This window comes from Cupressus sempervirens, chromosome 8, assembly GCF_028749045.1.
Source record: "Cupressus sempervirens isolate cs-2001-9-10 chromosome 8, ASM2874904v1, whole genome shotgun sequence".
Classification (NCBI taxonomy): Eukaryota; Viridiplantae; Streptophyta; class Pinopsida; order Cupressales; family Cupressaceae; genus Cupressus; species Cupressus sempervirens.
Genome location: NC_143125.1, coordinates 515,085,618 through 515,102,340, shown reverse-complemented (window position 1 = coordinate 515,102,340; position 16,723 = coordinate 515,085,618). Strand labels below are relative to the sequence as shown.

The following is a 16,723-nucleotide window of genomic DNA, read 5'->3' as shown; positions in this document are numbered from 1 at the left end:
TCTTGCATATTCCCTAAGTTGTACCGAAGGGGAGGTGTTAGTGAGTTCAATTGTTGCACCTAATAAGTCATCCTCCTACAACATAGGAACACATATTACTTAAGTTTAATTAGAAACCACATAGGAGCTTTTAGGAGCATCTCCAGTTTAGGTGGTGTTACCTTGTTATCGGATTCAACTTTATACTATACCTCCACTTTTAGTGCTCTTACTACTTTATTACTTTCCACTTCTAATGGATGTGTTGGGCATACTTGAATTATTCAACTTTGGAGAATGATCCACCAAGGGGACTACTTTGTAATATTCAATTTAATTTTCAAGTTGATTCAATGAAATGGATTCAAATTATTCTATTTCATTATCCAAAAAACTACAATTTATTCTTGTCATACTACTCTATCTTGTTATCGTGTGTTCCATTTGGTTGCTAGATCTTGGGTGGCCATTTTCATTGCTAATTTTTATAATTTTAATTTAATTTTTAAGACTTCAAAAACAATTTATTAATTTAAACTAGTTTGGTGTTATGAAGCTTATTTTTAGAAGGGCTAATAGAATGTTTCTTCAAGACTTCATGTCTACTAGATTGAATAAAAGTGATCATGTAGGAGAGGTTCTTGTTGACATTTTTGTCACCCTTTAGCCCATCATAGATAACTTATCGGGGACATTTTTATGTGCTAGGTTATGTTTGTTTTTAGTCAGGAAAGGTTGTGTATTTTTAGCATATGCTCTAGCACTCACAAACATTGTGTATTTTTGTGTGTCGTAGCAAACATTTTTTACCCTTTCAACATGTTTTGCTCATTTGATGCACATGCAAATTGAAATTGCAATACATTGTCATGCCTGCACATGATCACATGTCAAATTGAAGAGAATAACTTTCTTAGTGAGATGTTGCGCAAGACAAAAACATCATAGGAGTTTGGACATCGTAAAGGTTGATGTTGAATGGGTTCAACTATCACAGGAGGCCCTTTTTGCTCATTCAACATTACAAAGTTGTGCAAGTTGTGAAGTTGCACTTGTGTGTTTTCGTGTTTGTGCGACATTGCAAGTCTATTATGCAGATAGAGGTTTCTTGTCGTGATGTTATGCCAGTGTGTTTTTTACCCTTTTGCATGATTGCACGTCAGTTTGAAGAGAGAGAAAATCATGTTGCGATGGTGTGAAAGTCAAACTTTTGTATTTTTTTGACCTTCTCGCATGATCACATGTCTTTGTGTAGGAATTTGTTTCATGCTGCAATGTTGTGCATGTTGAATATGTTGTGTGTTTTGGTGCCTACAACAATTTTTTCTGGTAACTGTAATACGACCCAAGAGCTCAATATTTACTGTCGAATTGCTTTTTAAGATTTTTTCACGTGACATAGAGGCTTTTCCTTCATTTGTTGCCACTTGTAGAGGTTATGGACACAATTTTTTTGATTTTGGGAGCAGTTATTGACCCATTTTCTATCACTCCATGAGTATATAACTTTTGTTTAAAAATAGTTTTTTTTCTAAATTTGCACTTTGTAATCTTAAATTCAGTTGGTGGGAGTTTGATCTCCATGAGTTATACCTGATCTCTTTAAAAGGCAGCTTGATCTCTTTTTCTAGTCTTTTTACATAATTCTCTTTCTGTAAATGTGGTTGCCTCTTTTCCAATAGAGATTACTACTATTATATACACCTTCAACCAAACGAATTTGTGCAATCTATTCTGCCTTGTTTGTCTAGATGTATTGTAGCATCTACAATACTAGATGACTATGTTTATTTCAATCAATTAATCTACTAAGTGAATTTTTTGCATTCCTTGCATAGTTGTATTGATTCTTGATTTTTCTTTGGTGCTAAGGTTGATAAAATACAAACAATAGTATATCTTTGTGAGTTATGTTGAATCTTAGTGCAAGTATTGGAAGAAGTAGATCAAACAATATATTTGGTGCATCACTGTGTGTCCCCTTCAGCATTTCAATTTCTACAATCAGTCTCCTCTTTTCCTCAAAAGTTAGTTTAGGCGCATTCTAATTGTAAGGAAGTTGGCCTTCTTTGAATATTCAACCTCAAAGCGCAAGTCCCAAACTTGGATGTTGTTTCTATGTTACACAAGGTTGCTTGAAAGTCATACCTCAAACATGGGTGTAAACTTTTGTGTCAAGAGTTCCAATGAACATACAACCTTTACTGATTTACATACTTAATATTTACAATAGAATAACATTACTAATTACGGTTAAAATTGTGAACATTGATCATCTATACTCTTAACAAAAAGAAATAGTTCCTTGAATCAGAATAACAACTAATCATCTGATACACATCAACACACCAACAAAATATATGCACAGCTATCATTTATCTATTTTGAAGTCTTTTTATACACAAAACAAAATATATATTTTAATATACCACCATAAGCATATTCTACTTTTGAAAAAACTCACCAAAATTACTTCTATCAAAATATAACATCGAGCCTTCAATCTGAATACAATTTATTAAGTCAAAATTAAACCTGATATCTGGACACAATTTATTTAGTCAACATTAACCTGACGTGTTCAAGTCTTTTTAGCTAACAAAAACACCAGTTTAATATATCCTTTCCTCAAAAAAATTATGTGTCAACAAATTAACCCAATAATAGGATAGTTCATGTTTCCAATTTCCAAAAATGATCAGTATCACTGCCATATGTGTATATATATTTTTCTGTGTTCAAGTTGCAGTTAAACTCTCCCTTAATATTATTCCCACAAGTGGAATACTCCCAAAGTCATTGAACAACCCACCCTCATGCAATTTTGCTCTGTCAAGTAGTTATTTCTCTTACATTTTCAATATATATTTTTCTCACTCCCTTACAGTTTGGACTGCTCATACTTCATTCCTAATTAAATTTTATATTCCAATCTATATTGTAAATTCTACTGATTCCTTCATCTGATCATATAAATTTTATGTTCCAATCTATATTGTAGATTCAATCAACTAATGTGTTTTCCTCATCTGTCCATAATTCTGTCAAATAGTGTATGGTAGCATAGTTGCCAGAAAACGTAACAGCAACAGCAACATGACGAAAAATCGAAATTTTTAGAAGTTGTGTGAAAGAAACATGTGTATATATATATATAATTTAAAATTTAAACTGTTTCAAAAATATAATATATGTATTATTCATAAATAACTAATCAAAACATCTGTATAGGTTCGAAGATATTATTACTAAAATTGTAATCTTTGTTTACAAAACTTTAAATTTAAATTGAAATATTATTTACTAATTGGAGGTGTAAACACCAGATTTATTGAGATATTCCTCACACGTGTACATTCAAGGAAAAAATAACAATTAATTACTGTTAGTGTACTCCAGTTTTATAATATTAGTGTACTCCAGTTTTTTAATAATTAACTACTTAGCCTATGCTAGAGTTGGCAATCAAAACGAGCAGCTGGAGTTGGCAGTCAAAATGAGCAGATGGGCTCGCACTTGCTATGTAATGACAGCCGAACCATCTTTGCAGTTTCCAACTGAAGTGCAGTGAATATAAATTTTAAAATCTAAAACAAGAAAGGATCTTAGAAAGGGTCGTTGGCAACGAAGAAACCCGTTTCTGCCGTTGAAACCCGGCACGAGTCTACGTTTCTCGCACCATAGTATGGTAGTAATGTATTAGTTCAGCCTTGTCTGTTCTCTCCTTATCCATCTTTAGAAGTTCTGAATATGCTTGCGGACAAGGCCAGAATTCTTTAATCACACTCTAAATGACGGAATGAATACCCAAACTGCACAAAAATCACAATCTCTGCTTGCACAGTTTGATACCCAACTTCACTTAAACCACATCACATTTCGCTATTTTTTTGGTCTTCTCCGTATGGACATTGAAATACCCAACTTCATATAAATCACAGCTTATTTTTGCTTTCTTTCATCAGTTTCATTGCTCACATACTTGAATACCCAACTTCATATATGTCACAGTCTATTTTGTTTTTGCTTAGTACTTTCTGAATTTCATCACAATGGCTGCTGCAAATTGCTTTGGGCGTGGATTGTTTATCTCGATATTATTTTGGTTAATGCACTGCATGTTCTGTGACCCGCCCAAATTATGCAGAAACAGTATCCCTCCGCAGATGGCGTCTCATACATATCGTTATGCTCTGGGTACTTCTCATAATGAAACGTGGAAAGCAGAATTACATTCACAGTATCATCATGATGAACACTTAACTCCCAGTGAGGAAAGTGAATGGAGTCGTCTCCAACCTCCAAGAAGATCAAATCTGGAGAATGAGAAAACTTCCTCTGCCGGGGAGGAATTCAAGTGGACTATGTTGTATAGGAGGATGAGATACAACATGGAGACAAATGCTCCAAATAATAATGTTCCCAGTAATAATTTTCTGTTAGAGGTTCCATTGCACAATGTTAGGCTGGACTTAGATTCGCTACATGGTAGCGCTCAGAATACTAACTTGGAGTATTTGCTGCTTCTGGATGTGGATAACCTGGTCTGGAGTTTCAGAAAAACAGCCGGTCTGCCTACCCCGGGGACGCCTTATGGCGGTTGGGAAGCTCCCACTGTTGAACTCAGAGGACATTTTGTGGGTCAGTAGAGCAAATCTATGCTAAAAAGTAGCAACTTATTAATTATATTTCTTTGTTATCTTTGAATAAATAAAATCGCTTGCAATTTTGTATTCTCTAGTAGGTAGGCTGTTTGAAGTGTATCTACAGTCGGGTGTTTGCTTGAAAAGAGTTTAGTGGTGTTTGTAATGTCTATAGTAATTTTCTTTTAATTAGGATATTCAATACAATCCAGTTAAAACTTAGATATAGCAAATAGAGTAGTTCTTCATTCTTAAGTCAATTGATTGAGGGTGAATTTGAAGCTGTTTTTCCATTGATGATTAGATTTTGAGATTGGTGAATTTGAGGCTGCTTTTCCATTGATGATTAGATTTTGAGATGGGTGAATTGTCATGGATGATATGCTAACATTATTGGTGCTTGTGTGCTATTTGAATCGCTTTGCTCTTAAATACAAATTGCAAGCTTGTTCGTATTTCCCCAGCCGAGTATTCAGTTCCACTATAATCCAACTATTAGTATTACAGGGCATTATATGAGCTCATCGGCAATGTCATGGGCTGCTACCCACAACGAGGCCATTCGCCAAAGAATGACAGCTGTGGTGTCTGCTCTTTACGAATGCCAGAAAGCAATGGGGACGGGTTATCTATCAGCTTTTCCTTCCGAGGAATTTGATCGTTTTGAAATGCTGAAGCCTGTCTGGGCTCCATATTACACTATTCACAAGGTAAGTTTTAGCCCTACTATAAGAGACAAATGTTACATTTGAGAAAATATGGTCTACCCAGAAAACAATTTATGACGTTTAAAGAAGAAAAACAATTTTTTTTTTCTTGTCTTAAATAATTATTTGGGGTCTCTCTATAGATTATGGCAGGATTGCTGGATCAATATACATTTGCTGGAAATGCTCAAGCATTAAGTATGATCGTATGGATGGCTGCTTACTTCTACAGTCGTGTTCAAAATGTTATACGGAGATACTCTGTAGAATGGCACTGGGATTCTCTCAATGAAGAGGTTGGTGGTATGAATGATGTTCTCTATCGTCTCTATACACATTCGGTGAGTTTTCTCTTCTCGTGTACCCATTTCTAAAAGTTATATCTGATAAACGAGCTTTGTTTTTGTCAGTGTTGCAACCTATTTTTTCCACTTTCCCCTATTTCCAAAGGAATCTAATTCTAATTAGAAAGACCCATAAAAGTGATACTGATATGCTTTCGTATGAATTCTTAAAGGCAGTTACAGTTGAAAGGGACGTGACATTTTAGAGACAAAATAAATAATTTTTAGAGCAGGGACGTTTTACTTTTGCATTACAAAAAGACCTAGCGGGAATCATTCTTAAACTATTTTAGTTTTATCTTATGATTATGTTTTGTAATTGACCTGAAAGAAATCTCAATTGCCTATTGAGTTGTAGCCCTGACCCTATGGATGTTCTTGAATTGATGAAAGGAATGAAGAAAATGAACAATTGAAAAAAAAAATTTGTGTACACAGGAAAATTTCTTAGTAGAATTCACTGGTTGAGAAAATTTGTAAGTTAATGCTTTCTACTAACCAAAAGGGTTCAGAGACCGTAAGAGTAAAACCTACTTAAAATAGCCAAGAGGTAGCGCGCAATGTTTCTAGTATATGGGCTATTTTCTAAAAATATAACAGCGAGGGCTTACAAGGCACAGAAATTTCTTCCAAAACAAATCCGTAAGAGGGAAGTCTTTCAATGATACCCTCCCATCAACTTAAGGTAATTGAATAAAGGGTTTTCTTCTGTTGTTTCTTTCATATAGTCAAATCAGCTGCTGCAAAGAAAGCTTGTACACCAGGTCTGACGAGTACTGACCATGCAAGTGCTTAATTCTCTTTCATAGGAAGGCCAAAGCTTTGTTGTTATAATATTTTTGGGTTTCTTACAATCTACAGTACTAGCCAGATAGGAAAGATGAAAATTCAGATCTAATAACAAGGATGGTTATTTATTTCAGAGATGCATGATTCACGATAACAATGTTACTAAAATATTAACCAGTGTTACCAGGACGCGTCTCGGGTACTGGTACTTGTCTCGCGTCTTGGAAACGTCTCTGGAGACTTAGTGGGTGCTTAAGGTTCAGGCAATGATGTCTCCTGCAGTCTCCAGTTGAAAAATCAATGTCTCCACGATGAAAAAGTCAATGTATCAGAAATTTGCCCTTGAACTATCAATATTTTTGCATTTCAGTATGTAATGAAAATCTAATATGAAACATTGAAATATGAAGTGTGAGTTTTAAAATCTGACACAATTTTATTTTACATGTGTATTTAAACTTATATTATTTGCTGTTCTTTCTCTCAAAGTTCTACGCAATGTTATTTTCTAGAGATTATTGAACTTAAATTATTAAAAAAATATTGACGTCTCCAAGTACCCCAGTTTCCCAGTAACCTTGATATTAACTATGCCATACAAAAATCATTGTAATTCCTCGCAGGTGTCTAAGAATCCTCTTCAGATTAGCTCTAGTCAGTTCAAATATGTCTAGCAATTGCTTGTCAGAGAAGATATTTCATAAGGAAACATGTGTACAGATGATGCAATTTTATGATTTGATAGGCCCTGCAATTTCTATAAGCTATTTTTTCTCTATCCCAATGAAATGATATGCATGTCTCCCTTTGTATATGGTTGTGATGTGGCCTGCCTAATGGGGATAACTGGGTAACCAAAGAATGAAACTCTCTGTCCCTTGTGAGTTTTGAGAAGATTTATGCATGGGACGTTGCCTGTGGATGAATTTTCAACATTAAGTACTTATTCCCAGCTCAGTTTCCTTTTTATCTAAATTTCCTTTCAGTCTAAATCTTGAGATATTTAAAATGATACTTGATTGCAGGGAGATCAAAAACATCTGGAGCTTGCTCATCTGTTTGATAAGCCATGCTTTTTAGGATTGTTAGCTGTTCAGGTACTCCTTTTCCCACAGTCAAATCTCACAGAGCTTTCTAAGAGAGAAACATGCATCAAACAGCATTTTGATTCATGTCTTTCTGGGCACTTCTATGGAATGATGGTTATGCATTGTTATGAATTATTGTGCAATAAAAGTTGTAATTTAGGCATTTCTACCTGATTTGCTTGCTTTTATAATTGTTTCACAGGCAGATGACATTTCAGATCTCCACGCCAATACACACATTCCTATAGTTATAGGCGCCCAAATGCGCTATGAGGTTGTTGGTGATTCACTTTACAAGGTAACTCAAAAAATTCTTTTGTTGAATGGAAATGGCATGAGAGATAGAGATTAATTGATGTGAGAAAGATCAAGAACCAAACTTCAGTCTATGATAGATTTCAAAGGTTATTAGTAAACATATTTTAGTTTAATACTCAAAGGTTAATTTTGGCCAATAAAAATAGGATAATTTTTTACCACATATTGTTGTGGGTGATATGCAAAATGGATATTAGTATTTAACTGTTTGACCTTTGAAGTGGGTGGCATTTAAGTAGAATGGAATTCAAATGGAAAATGCAATGTTACTATGAGTAGCTTTTTGCATGTCAAACATATCTCATGAATTTGAAGTCTATTGATCTCACCTTTATTGCTAACAGTACAGTAGTTCCTGTGTATTTAGTGCATGTCTGCTATAGCCTGTTACTGCAAATAACTTCCAATGCCTAGTTCTTACCAGGTCTACAAAAATCATTTGTAAACTGTCTCTAGACAAACTATTGGAAGTCATTTTTTGGCATTATCTCACATTCTATCAACTTAGCATCTTAATCTTCAATAATAAAAAGCAAACTTAAATGTTACACCATCTGCTAGTTTCTCATCATGTTGCTGGATCTGCTAGGCATGTTTGACAAAGAATAATAGCAACAAACACCCAGTTCAGTACTTCCACCTTGTTGCTTGAATGTTTAGGTTTGCATCCTCCTAAAATCATGATTTTGGTAGAGGAAAATCTATCTTGTCTGAAAACTATTACCGAGTTTCTGTAAAATATTATTCCATTTGATCTGACATTATTGATTTACAATGATTAAAATAACTCAAACATAATTTAACCTAAGCAATGTGATTTATTATAAATATAGTACTGTTGTCCAATGTTTCAATCAAAATTTGGAGAAGTTCATAATTTATATTGATATATTTGCATCGCATTACTTTGTCAGGATATTAGCACATACTTCATGGATATCATCAATTCATCACATTCCTATGCAACGGGTGGAACATCAGTTGATGAATTTTGGTAAGACTAGTGAAAATTGCTTATCTTAGCATTTTAAGACTGAATGCAAACAGTTTAATGCACAATTAAATTGTGTTTGATTAACGTACATATCTAAGATGCCAATTCCAGGAAAAAGTGATCTTTCATTGGTTTTTTATGCAGGAAGTATCCAAAAAGAGTTGCTACACAACTTAGCACTGAGAATGAAGAGTCTTGTACTACTTACAATATGCTAAAGGCATGTAACTTTCATCTTCCTTCCTCGAGTGCAAGTTCACACATGTATTAACAAGCTGAAATAGAATATTTTATTCATCTCAAGATATTAATTGTGAAACACAGAATTCCTCAAATTAATAATTCAATGCAAACAAAATACTCAGTTGTTATTCTTGGTAAACAGTTCCAGTTTAGACCACAGGAATCAGGCATTAGCCAAAGTGCACACAGGAACTTATCTTGAATTGAAAATGTTTATATAAATCTAATAAGACTAACAAAAAGTAATATAACAGTCTACAGTCTTATAGGAACATTTTAAATTTAAACAATGAAAGGAATAGGGATAACTTTCTATCTTAATTCTTCTATCTTCCATATTGTGCATTTGGATTGAATCTTAAAGTTAAACATGATATGATTTAATGTCACAAATGATTTTCTGTGCGACTCTCTCAAGCCCTTTCATTTCAAACATCACTTTAGATTAATGTATTGTGTGTCTATGTCAATATAATTTTCCATTTGTATGCTCTTTTATTTTCTCCATCTACTCTGACCAGGAGAGACAAAATTCAGTTCTTTCCTCAATTCTTTGTGGAACTTTGTTTGTTGGTTGAGCTTTTTCTGTAAATTTGATTTTGGTTAGATAAATACTTTGACCAGAACAATGAACCGAAAGAGTGTTTTGAGAGGATTCCAAAGCATTGGTCAACAAGAAAGACAACAATATTAGACTAGAAGCAACAATTGTATAGGCCTAAAAATCAGAACTGCTTCTGAGAAAAACAACAAAACTAATGTAGAGGGACAGCCATATTAATAATCAAGGATATTTGAATCCAAACCTCACCAAAGAACTCTGTAGTGGAGTTAAAGCTTGACATTTTGGGATCAACTTGCCCCTTTTTGAAGAAGAACCAATCTCAACCAGAGGACACATAACCACAACTTCTAGCTTTCTTTTTCTCTTAAAAGGGGATCCCTTCACGTCCCCAATGGGACTGACAACTGCAATGTCCAACTCCTTCCTTTATTCAAAGAATAACCAAGGACACACAACATATGTTTTTCTCTTGTTCTTCAAGGAGGATATTTGAGTTTTTCCTATGAGGTTTACAACCATAGGTCCCAAATCCTTCACTCCTCATCATACAGTACATGTTAACAACATTCTGAAACTCTTTCAATGATCAAGAGCAGGAAAGATCCTTTTTAACTAAACATGGAGTTTGTATTTGATGTTTTGGCATAAGAATTAGAGAAGTGTGTTGCCTCTTGGAAATGAAAGCAAACCTAGGAGGACTCATGTTAAATTTTCTGCTCCTAGACACCAAATTTGGAGCATAATTTAATAGTTCTTGTGAGCACTTTATTAATATCAATAAAAACAGAAAGTATAGCACAAAACAATTTATTCATTGATTTCATAATAGATAAAAGAGAACCAAGAGCATTGGCAGTAACTTGTTTTATCTCTTTATCCCACTATTCAAAGGGAAGCCTTGGGATCCTAATCTTAAACGATACCATATAAAAATTTCCTCGGTATCAAATCTCGCAGACAATCTTTTGAATGAAAAATCAAATTTTCCAAGGAACCAAGGATCTTCATGTAGAATTCCCATGCTTTCTGCATAGCTTTGGAAGGAGAGAAAAGGTTAATTTTTCATGGCAGACTTCTAAAACTAACTAGATACATGCTTCTTTAATGAGCCTAGCTATAGACAATATGTCAATATGTCAAAAAATTTATTTAAATCAGAGCTTGAGTACCTCCCAATGAGGTCATTCCCCTTGCAAGAAACACTTTGTCAAAAATAGCATCAAGAATCCTTAGGAAAGTGCGTGAAACTTCCAAGGTGAAGGACACCTCTCCTTGACAAAAAATACACAAATGCGTGGTAATGTTGGTGTGAGTTTCGTTCTACTATAGCATAAAAATTCAAATACTTAATATCCAAAGATGAAACACCGAATATCCAACTCTCTCTTGAATAAGGTTGCTCAATGCTAAACAATATATAATGGATTGTGTGATCAAATGAGACAACTTCAAGGTTCCTTCTTATTGTGGACTTTCACTCAGTTTCATTATGTGATATGTTAGTTATCACAAAGGGACTTACACTATTCATTCAATGGATATCAATTGACTTCAGTTCAACCAAACAAATTGCAAAGAGATAAAAGCTATCTAACTCTAAGAATGTAAGGCAATGTTGATGATGGGGTGAGTGTCTAACCAATCTGTGCTTCGTTGTTTCAACTAGACATAGGAGGGGTTTTTTTTTTACAAATGCAGGAATGGTTTTCACATTGTTAATATTCGTCAAAATACCATATGAAAGTACAATCTAAATAAACATCAAGAATAGAAATTAAACACTTGCAATGTACATTGAGACTAATCTTGCACTAACACTTGCAAAGCAAGTGCGCAAATGAAAGAGATATACAAAATTAAAACATTTGATAGTATGATGCCTCTAACTTCACCAATACATATTCAAATATTCAATAAGATTATAAACCATATCATATACGTTTGTGTTCATGATTCCAATCCAAATCAGCAAATCATCACAATTACAAAATCATAATATAATTCATCAATCAATGTTCATCAATCTGAATCCGAATCAAATGGAATCGCAAAAAATTCCTCATCATCTCCAACTCCTCCAACTACTGCAAGTTCAAGATCATTTGAACCAAAAATGGTTCCACTTGGACTAGATGCACCATGCGTCATGATGTTATCAACATCGTCATCCATGATTATAGTAAGATCTTGAATTGTTGCATCCAAGTTTGCACACTCAAGTTTTACATCCCAAAGCTTGGCTGCCACTTCCTTGTAGTGATCCTTTTTACGTGACAAAAGATGCAAGTTGGTATAAATGTAACCAAGTCTTCATCTTTTTTAGAGCTCAACAGGTTATGCTTCACTAAGTGGATAAACAAGTATGCACTCCAATTCTGTTCAGCAGCAAAAGAACTTATAACCTAGACAATGTTCACAATTACAAAATTAATTATTAAAGTAAAACATAAAAATAAGAAAGTAATTTAAAGAATTGTAGAATACATGTGGTAAACAAAAAACAAATAAAACTTACTTGTGAGAGGATTTTGATTGTGAGAGGTTGTAGATGCTTAAATCATTCACCATAGAGGTACCACCATGTGCTAGCTTCCATATCACATTGGTCCTTTATTGCAAGTGGACTAAGTTTTGCTCCCGAAGCAAATAATGGAAATTTTGCCTTAACTTTTTTGTGAGTGTCATCATCTTGGCAGAATCTTGCAAAATTTTTATAGCACCCACTAGCAACTTCTTCATCCACACATAGTGCTACTCTATTTGGCATGCTAGGTACTTCCCTGCTAAGTACCTTGTAGATAAGGCATATGCAAGGAGGTGCAATGGGGTAGTCACTTTTTCCCAACAATGATGAATGCTTGATTCAAGTTGATTGCATAAGGCTTCACATTTTGTGGGGTCATCCTCATGTGTTTGTATAGAAAGTTTTAACTTCTCTACCATTGTATCCATGCCATCATAGACATCCCCTAAACAAGATTGTTCTGAATAAGCAAATTAGAGCATATTCATGATAAAGTCTGCAAAATCTAATACAGATTGCACACGAGCCCACCAATTGTCATCCAAGGTCTATACCTTGACCTTTTGTGCCCTCTCTAATTTTGAAGCCTTCCATATACCCCATTGGCTAGAAATAACCATTTGGCCTAATGCCCCTTGCACCTTGGCAAGTCGTATCATAACAATAGTATGAGATGCAAATCAGGTTTTAGCCACCTAAGTTAATCACAACAATATGTTAATACATATTAAGAAAATTTATACACAATTTGATAATTGAGCATGACACAATATATTCATATTAAATAAATAAATGAAATTTACTAATTACAATTTACCTGCAGCAACTCTAGAGTGCAGAATGATCTAAGTATGGAATATGACATGTGGTGGTTTGTCACAAACATTTGTATCTCCACTCCCTCTTGTTATATGTGCTTCACCCAATCTATTTGGGTGTCAATTCATTGCATGACCAAGTTTAGGGAGTGTATGATGCATGGTGTCTAAAAAACATGGTCACCGGCCCTCAACCACAGCACCTGCACCCCTACAATTTTGTAATTATCTGTAATCACTTGGACTACATTCTCACTACCCACCATCTCTATGGCCTCAATGAGAATTTTTGAAATGAATTGCAAATCTTTCACTTCCCCTTTACAATCAATTGCCTTAAAAAAAATTACCCCTTTGGGTGAGGTTGCAATCACATCAACAATTGTTGGTTTCTCGTATCTTTCCATCCATTTGAAACAATAGAAACACTCTAAGTTTTCTATGAATTTATAATTGGTTGAATAGCTCTCTCTACTCAAGCCCTCTCTTTATACACTAAAGTGGTACACGGCTTTTTATGCCTGGGACTTGTGTAATCAGCTGGTGCTTATTTATGGCTACCACTATTTCCTTTTAATATGATGATCTTACCAAGTTGAAAGGAAGACCATTGGCATAGAGGCAACATGCAATGGCTTGATCAGCAAGCTCTCTTGCCTCCATTTTAAATGCAATCTCCAATGGACCTCTTTTGTGAGCAATAGTTTCTACTTCTTCATCTTCTACTCTTGATATAGGTACTTGCAAGCATGGGTGTTTGGAGGATACAATTGGTTCCGTGGATAATTGCATTATTTTCTTTGAGGATGGAGGTTATAAAACTTTGTTTTAATTTTTTTATCAATTTATTAGTAGCTTCTTGTTCTTTTACAAATGAAGCTATTTGTGCATTACAGAGCCCCTTCCCATCTGTGCCTTTGTGCATTGCAAATTCTTTACTTGTAGGACACATAAAATAAAGTTTGACCTAGGCATATGAGCTATTGAATGGTTTGCCTTTGTTACTTTGACAATAATTACACTTCCAAATATATGAGCCACCACTGGAAACCTATGAGATTCTTGTGGTATGTCTCCATAAAAGCAATGCTACATCAATTCCAAAACTATCGGCTCCTTCTCCTCCCACTAGGCTTTGACTACTGGTGGTACATTATTATTTCTTGATATGCCTATAATAAAAAAATTAAATAAATTTAAATTAGGAAAAAAACTATGAACATCAAGCATAAAAGTGCAAACAAAACTACTAAAATAGATAGCTAAACTTAATTCCTTATTTCTTCGTTTTAAAAAAATGAAAAAACTTTAAAATTTTCTTTTCAAACTTGAAAAAATTCTTCCAAATCTCAAAAAGAGTCATTAAAGAACTGAAGAATGGGATCAAATGCTTACCTTAGATGCTTAAAAATCATTTATGGAAGCTCTCTCTTGCCCTATGAACAATCCTCTTCGAAAATAATCACCTTGCTTTCAAAATGCCAAAATGGAGACCAGATGAGAAATGAGTCGAGTTGCAAACAAAATGTGATGAAGAGTGGTTTAACGGCCTCTTTTAGGGGAGTATTAGGGTTCAAGAGAAAAAATTATGTTGAAAAATGTATTTCGCTATGTGTTAATAAGGTGTTTTAAGTATTGTCAAGATGTTTGAGATAGGTTTCAGCTTCATAAGAGTTTTAATAAAGACTCTAGGTTTTGTGAGATTTCAAAAAATTGCAAACTTCGTCAAATTTCAAGGTTCAGTATGTCTTTAATAGTGTTACCTCCCATGACCTTTCTTGACTTTCTAAGATAAAATTGAAGCTAGAAAAAATATTTATAAAAAGTTCCAACTCATTTCATCACAAATCACTTGGTTTATATCCCTGACAGACTTAGCCCAACTCTCACTCACACCCCAAACAATCTTAACTTCCTAGTAGGCCAAAATTGCTCAAACTCATCTCTACAACTTGGAGACTTGAAAATTGCTACCAACAAAGGCCACCTAAAAGCATCTAAGACCGCTACTTCTACTACTAAAGAAAAAACGAGGAGGTCCCCATTGGCAATGGGGTGTTGCTATGAAAACCTCACAACAAGTAGAGTAGAACCACCAATTAGTGGTTCACCAAAAGGAACCTCAACTTGCTCATTAATCATATGTTTGACATCATACTCCTTGTGGTCAAATTGGCAAGAAACAAAATGCAAATTCTGATCAAAAGCTTGAAGAAAAGAATTGGATGGGATCCGAAATCCATTGAACACCAATACCAATAGTATGAGGTGAATCAACTGAAGTGAAACCCTTGCCAACACCTCCTTGCAAGATGCCTAAGTGTGCAATGGGAAAAACCACTTTGAACCCAAACATAGTCCTAGAAAGGCTCCTACCATAATTAAACACGTCTATAATATTCAAATGCTCAGCAAGCACATCTCCAATGGAATCCTTTACTAGAAGAACAACAATGGAAATCGCTAAGGAAAGAAAACCCCTATGCAAGCCCAAATTATGATGGCCACTCAAAGACACATTGAGGTCCATCATGGAGTCATACCTAACGACCATAGGTGTTCAACCCTTCAAATTGACCTACAACAATAATCCACTAGTAGTTCATCGTCCTCCAAATCCCAATCACTTGTTAGTGTAATAACATTGAATAAAATATCTGTCTCTCAATTGCAGCCAATTATAATTATGCAGTTACCAAACTACATTACCAATACCTCATGTATAAAAAACAAAGCAGATTGATCTAATAGATCAAGCTTTTATCTAATTTATTGGGTAGAAGAACCTACGAATGGATTAGCCACCTATCATACCTGCAATGTGCTAGATCAGATTCTTGAAATAATTTTGATATATACAATGAGATGGTGCTTTGGTGGTTGGTGTATCTGATTGGCGCTAGTGTTTCGTATTTGTGCATTGATCATGAGTGATAGTTTGTTTGAACAACAAAGTGAGGTGAAAGAAGCAGGTTTGATAATGGCATTAGTTAATTGTTCACAATAAAATGCAAGCCAAACGTACTCTCCCTATCAAATGTTTTTCTCTGTCATTTGGTATACAAGTTACCACCTGACTGTTGCATGAAGTGTTACTGTTTGAGACTACAACTTGTATGTGAAGGATTGTGAAGAGAGATGATTGTTGCAGAAAAGAATTCAATGAAAGTCAGTGAAATGGAGCGAAGCCTCTGCGGGAGCCTATGAAATTATGTAACTCATGCAAGGAGACTAGAAAAAGCTAGTGAAGGCCCGCGTACTCAAACATTGAGCAACCTGTGAGGATCGAAACACAAATATTCCCAGTTTGGTTTGCATTGCCGAGTTGTTTTCAGTGAAGTGGTCTGATTATATTATATTGAGAATAAGCCAAGTCATCCCAAATGTAAAGTACTCTAGTTTGGTGTTCAAATTCATTATGACATAATAGAATCCGTGTGAGTTTGAAATTGATTAAGGAATCGGTATGGTTAGTTGAATGGGGTTTTTAGAGCAGGGAAAACCAAAACCATTTTTTATAGGTTTTTGAATTTCTTTCTAAGCCAATGATGAAGCTGCTTAATGGTTGAGTATCTGACATGATATTTTGTTTGAGAATTTTATGGATTTCATATTAACTTAAAATTTCATTATTTTGAAGAGAGAGAAATTCCATTAGAAGAATATTTTGGTTTCAATTTTTCGTACATGGAAAATAAAAATACAAATACA

General features: G+C 34.5%; 1 protein-coding gene across 1 annotated transcript in view; it reads left to right on the top strand.

Annotated features, from left to right (window-relative positions):
• The first annotated feature begins 3,439 nt into the window (after positions 1-3,439).
• LOC149543460 (uncharacterized) overlaps positions 3,440-16,723 on the top strand; it is a 29,110-nt gene continuing 15,826 nt past the window's right edge. The window contains exons 1-7 of the mRNA XM_089798256.1: positions 3,440-4,620; positions 5,130-5,332; positions 5,473-5,670; positions 7,488-7,559; positions 7,753-7,848; positions 8,783-8,862; positions 9,007-9,082. Coding sequence (XP_089654382.1) covers positions 4,032-4,620; positions 5,130-5,332; positions 5,473-5,670; positions 7,488-7,559; positions 7,753-7,848; positions 8,783-8,862; positions 9,007-9,082 — 1,314 coding nt within the window. The 5' untranslated portion in view covers positions 3,440-4,031. The remainder of the gene's footprint in view (positions 4,621-5,129; positions 5,333-5,472; positions 5,671-7,487; positions 7,560-7,752; positions 7,849-8,782; positions 8,863-9,006; positions 9,083-16,723) is intronic.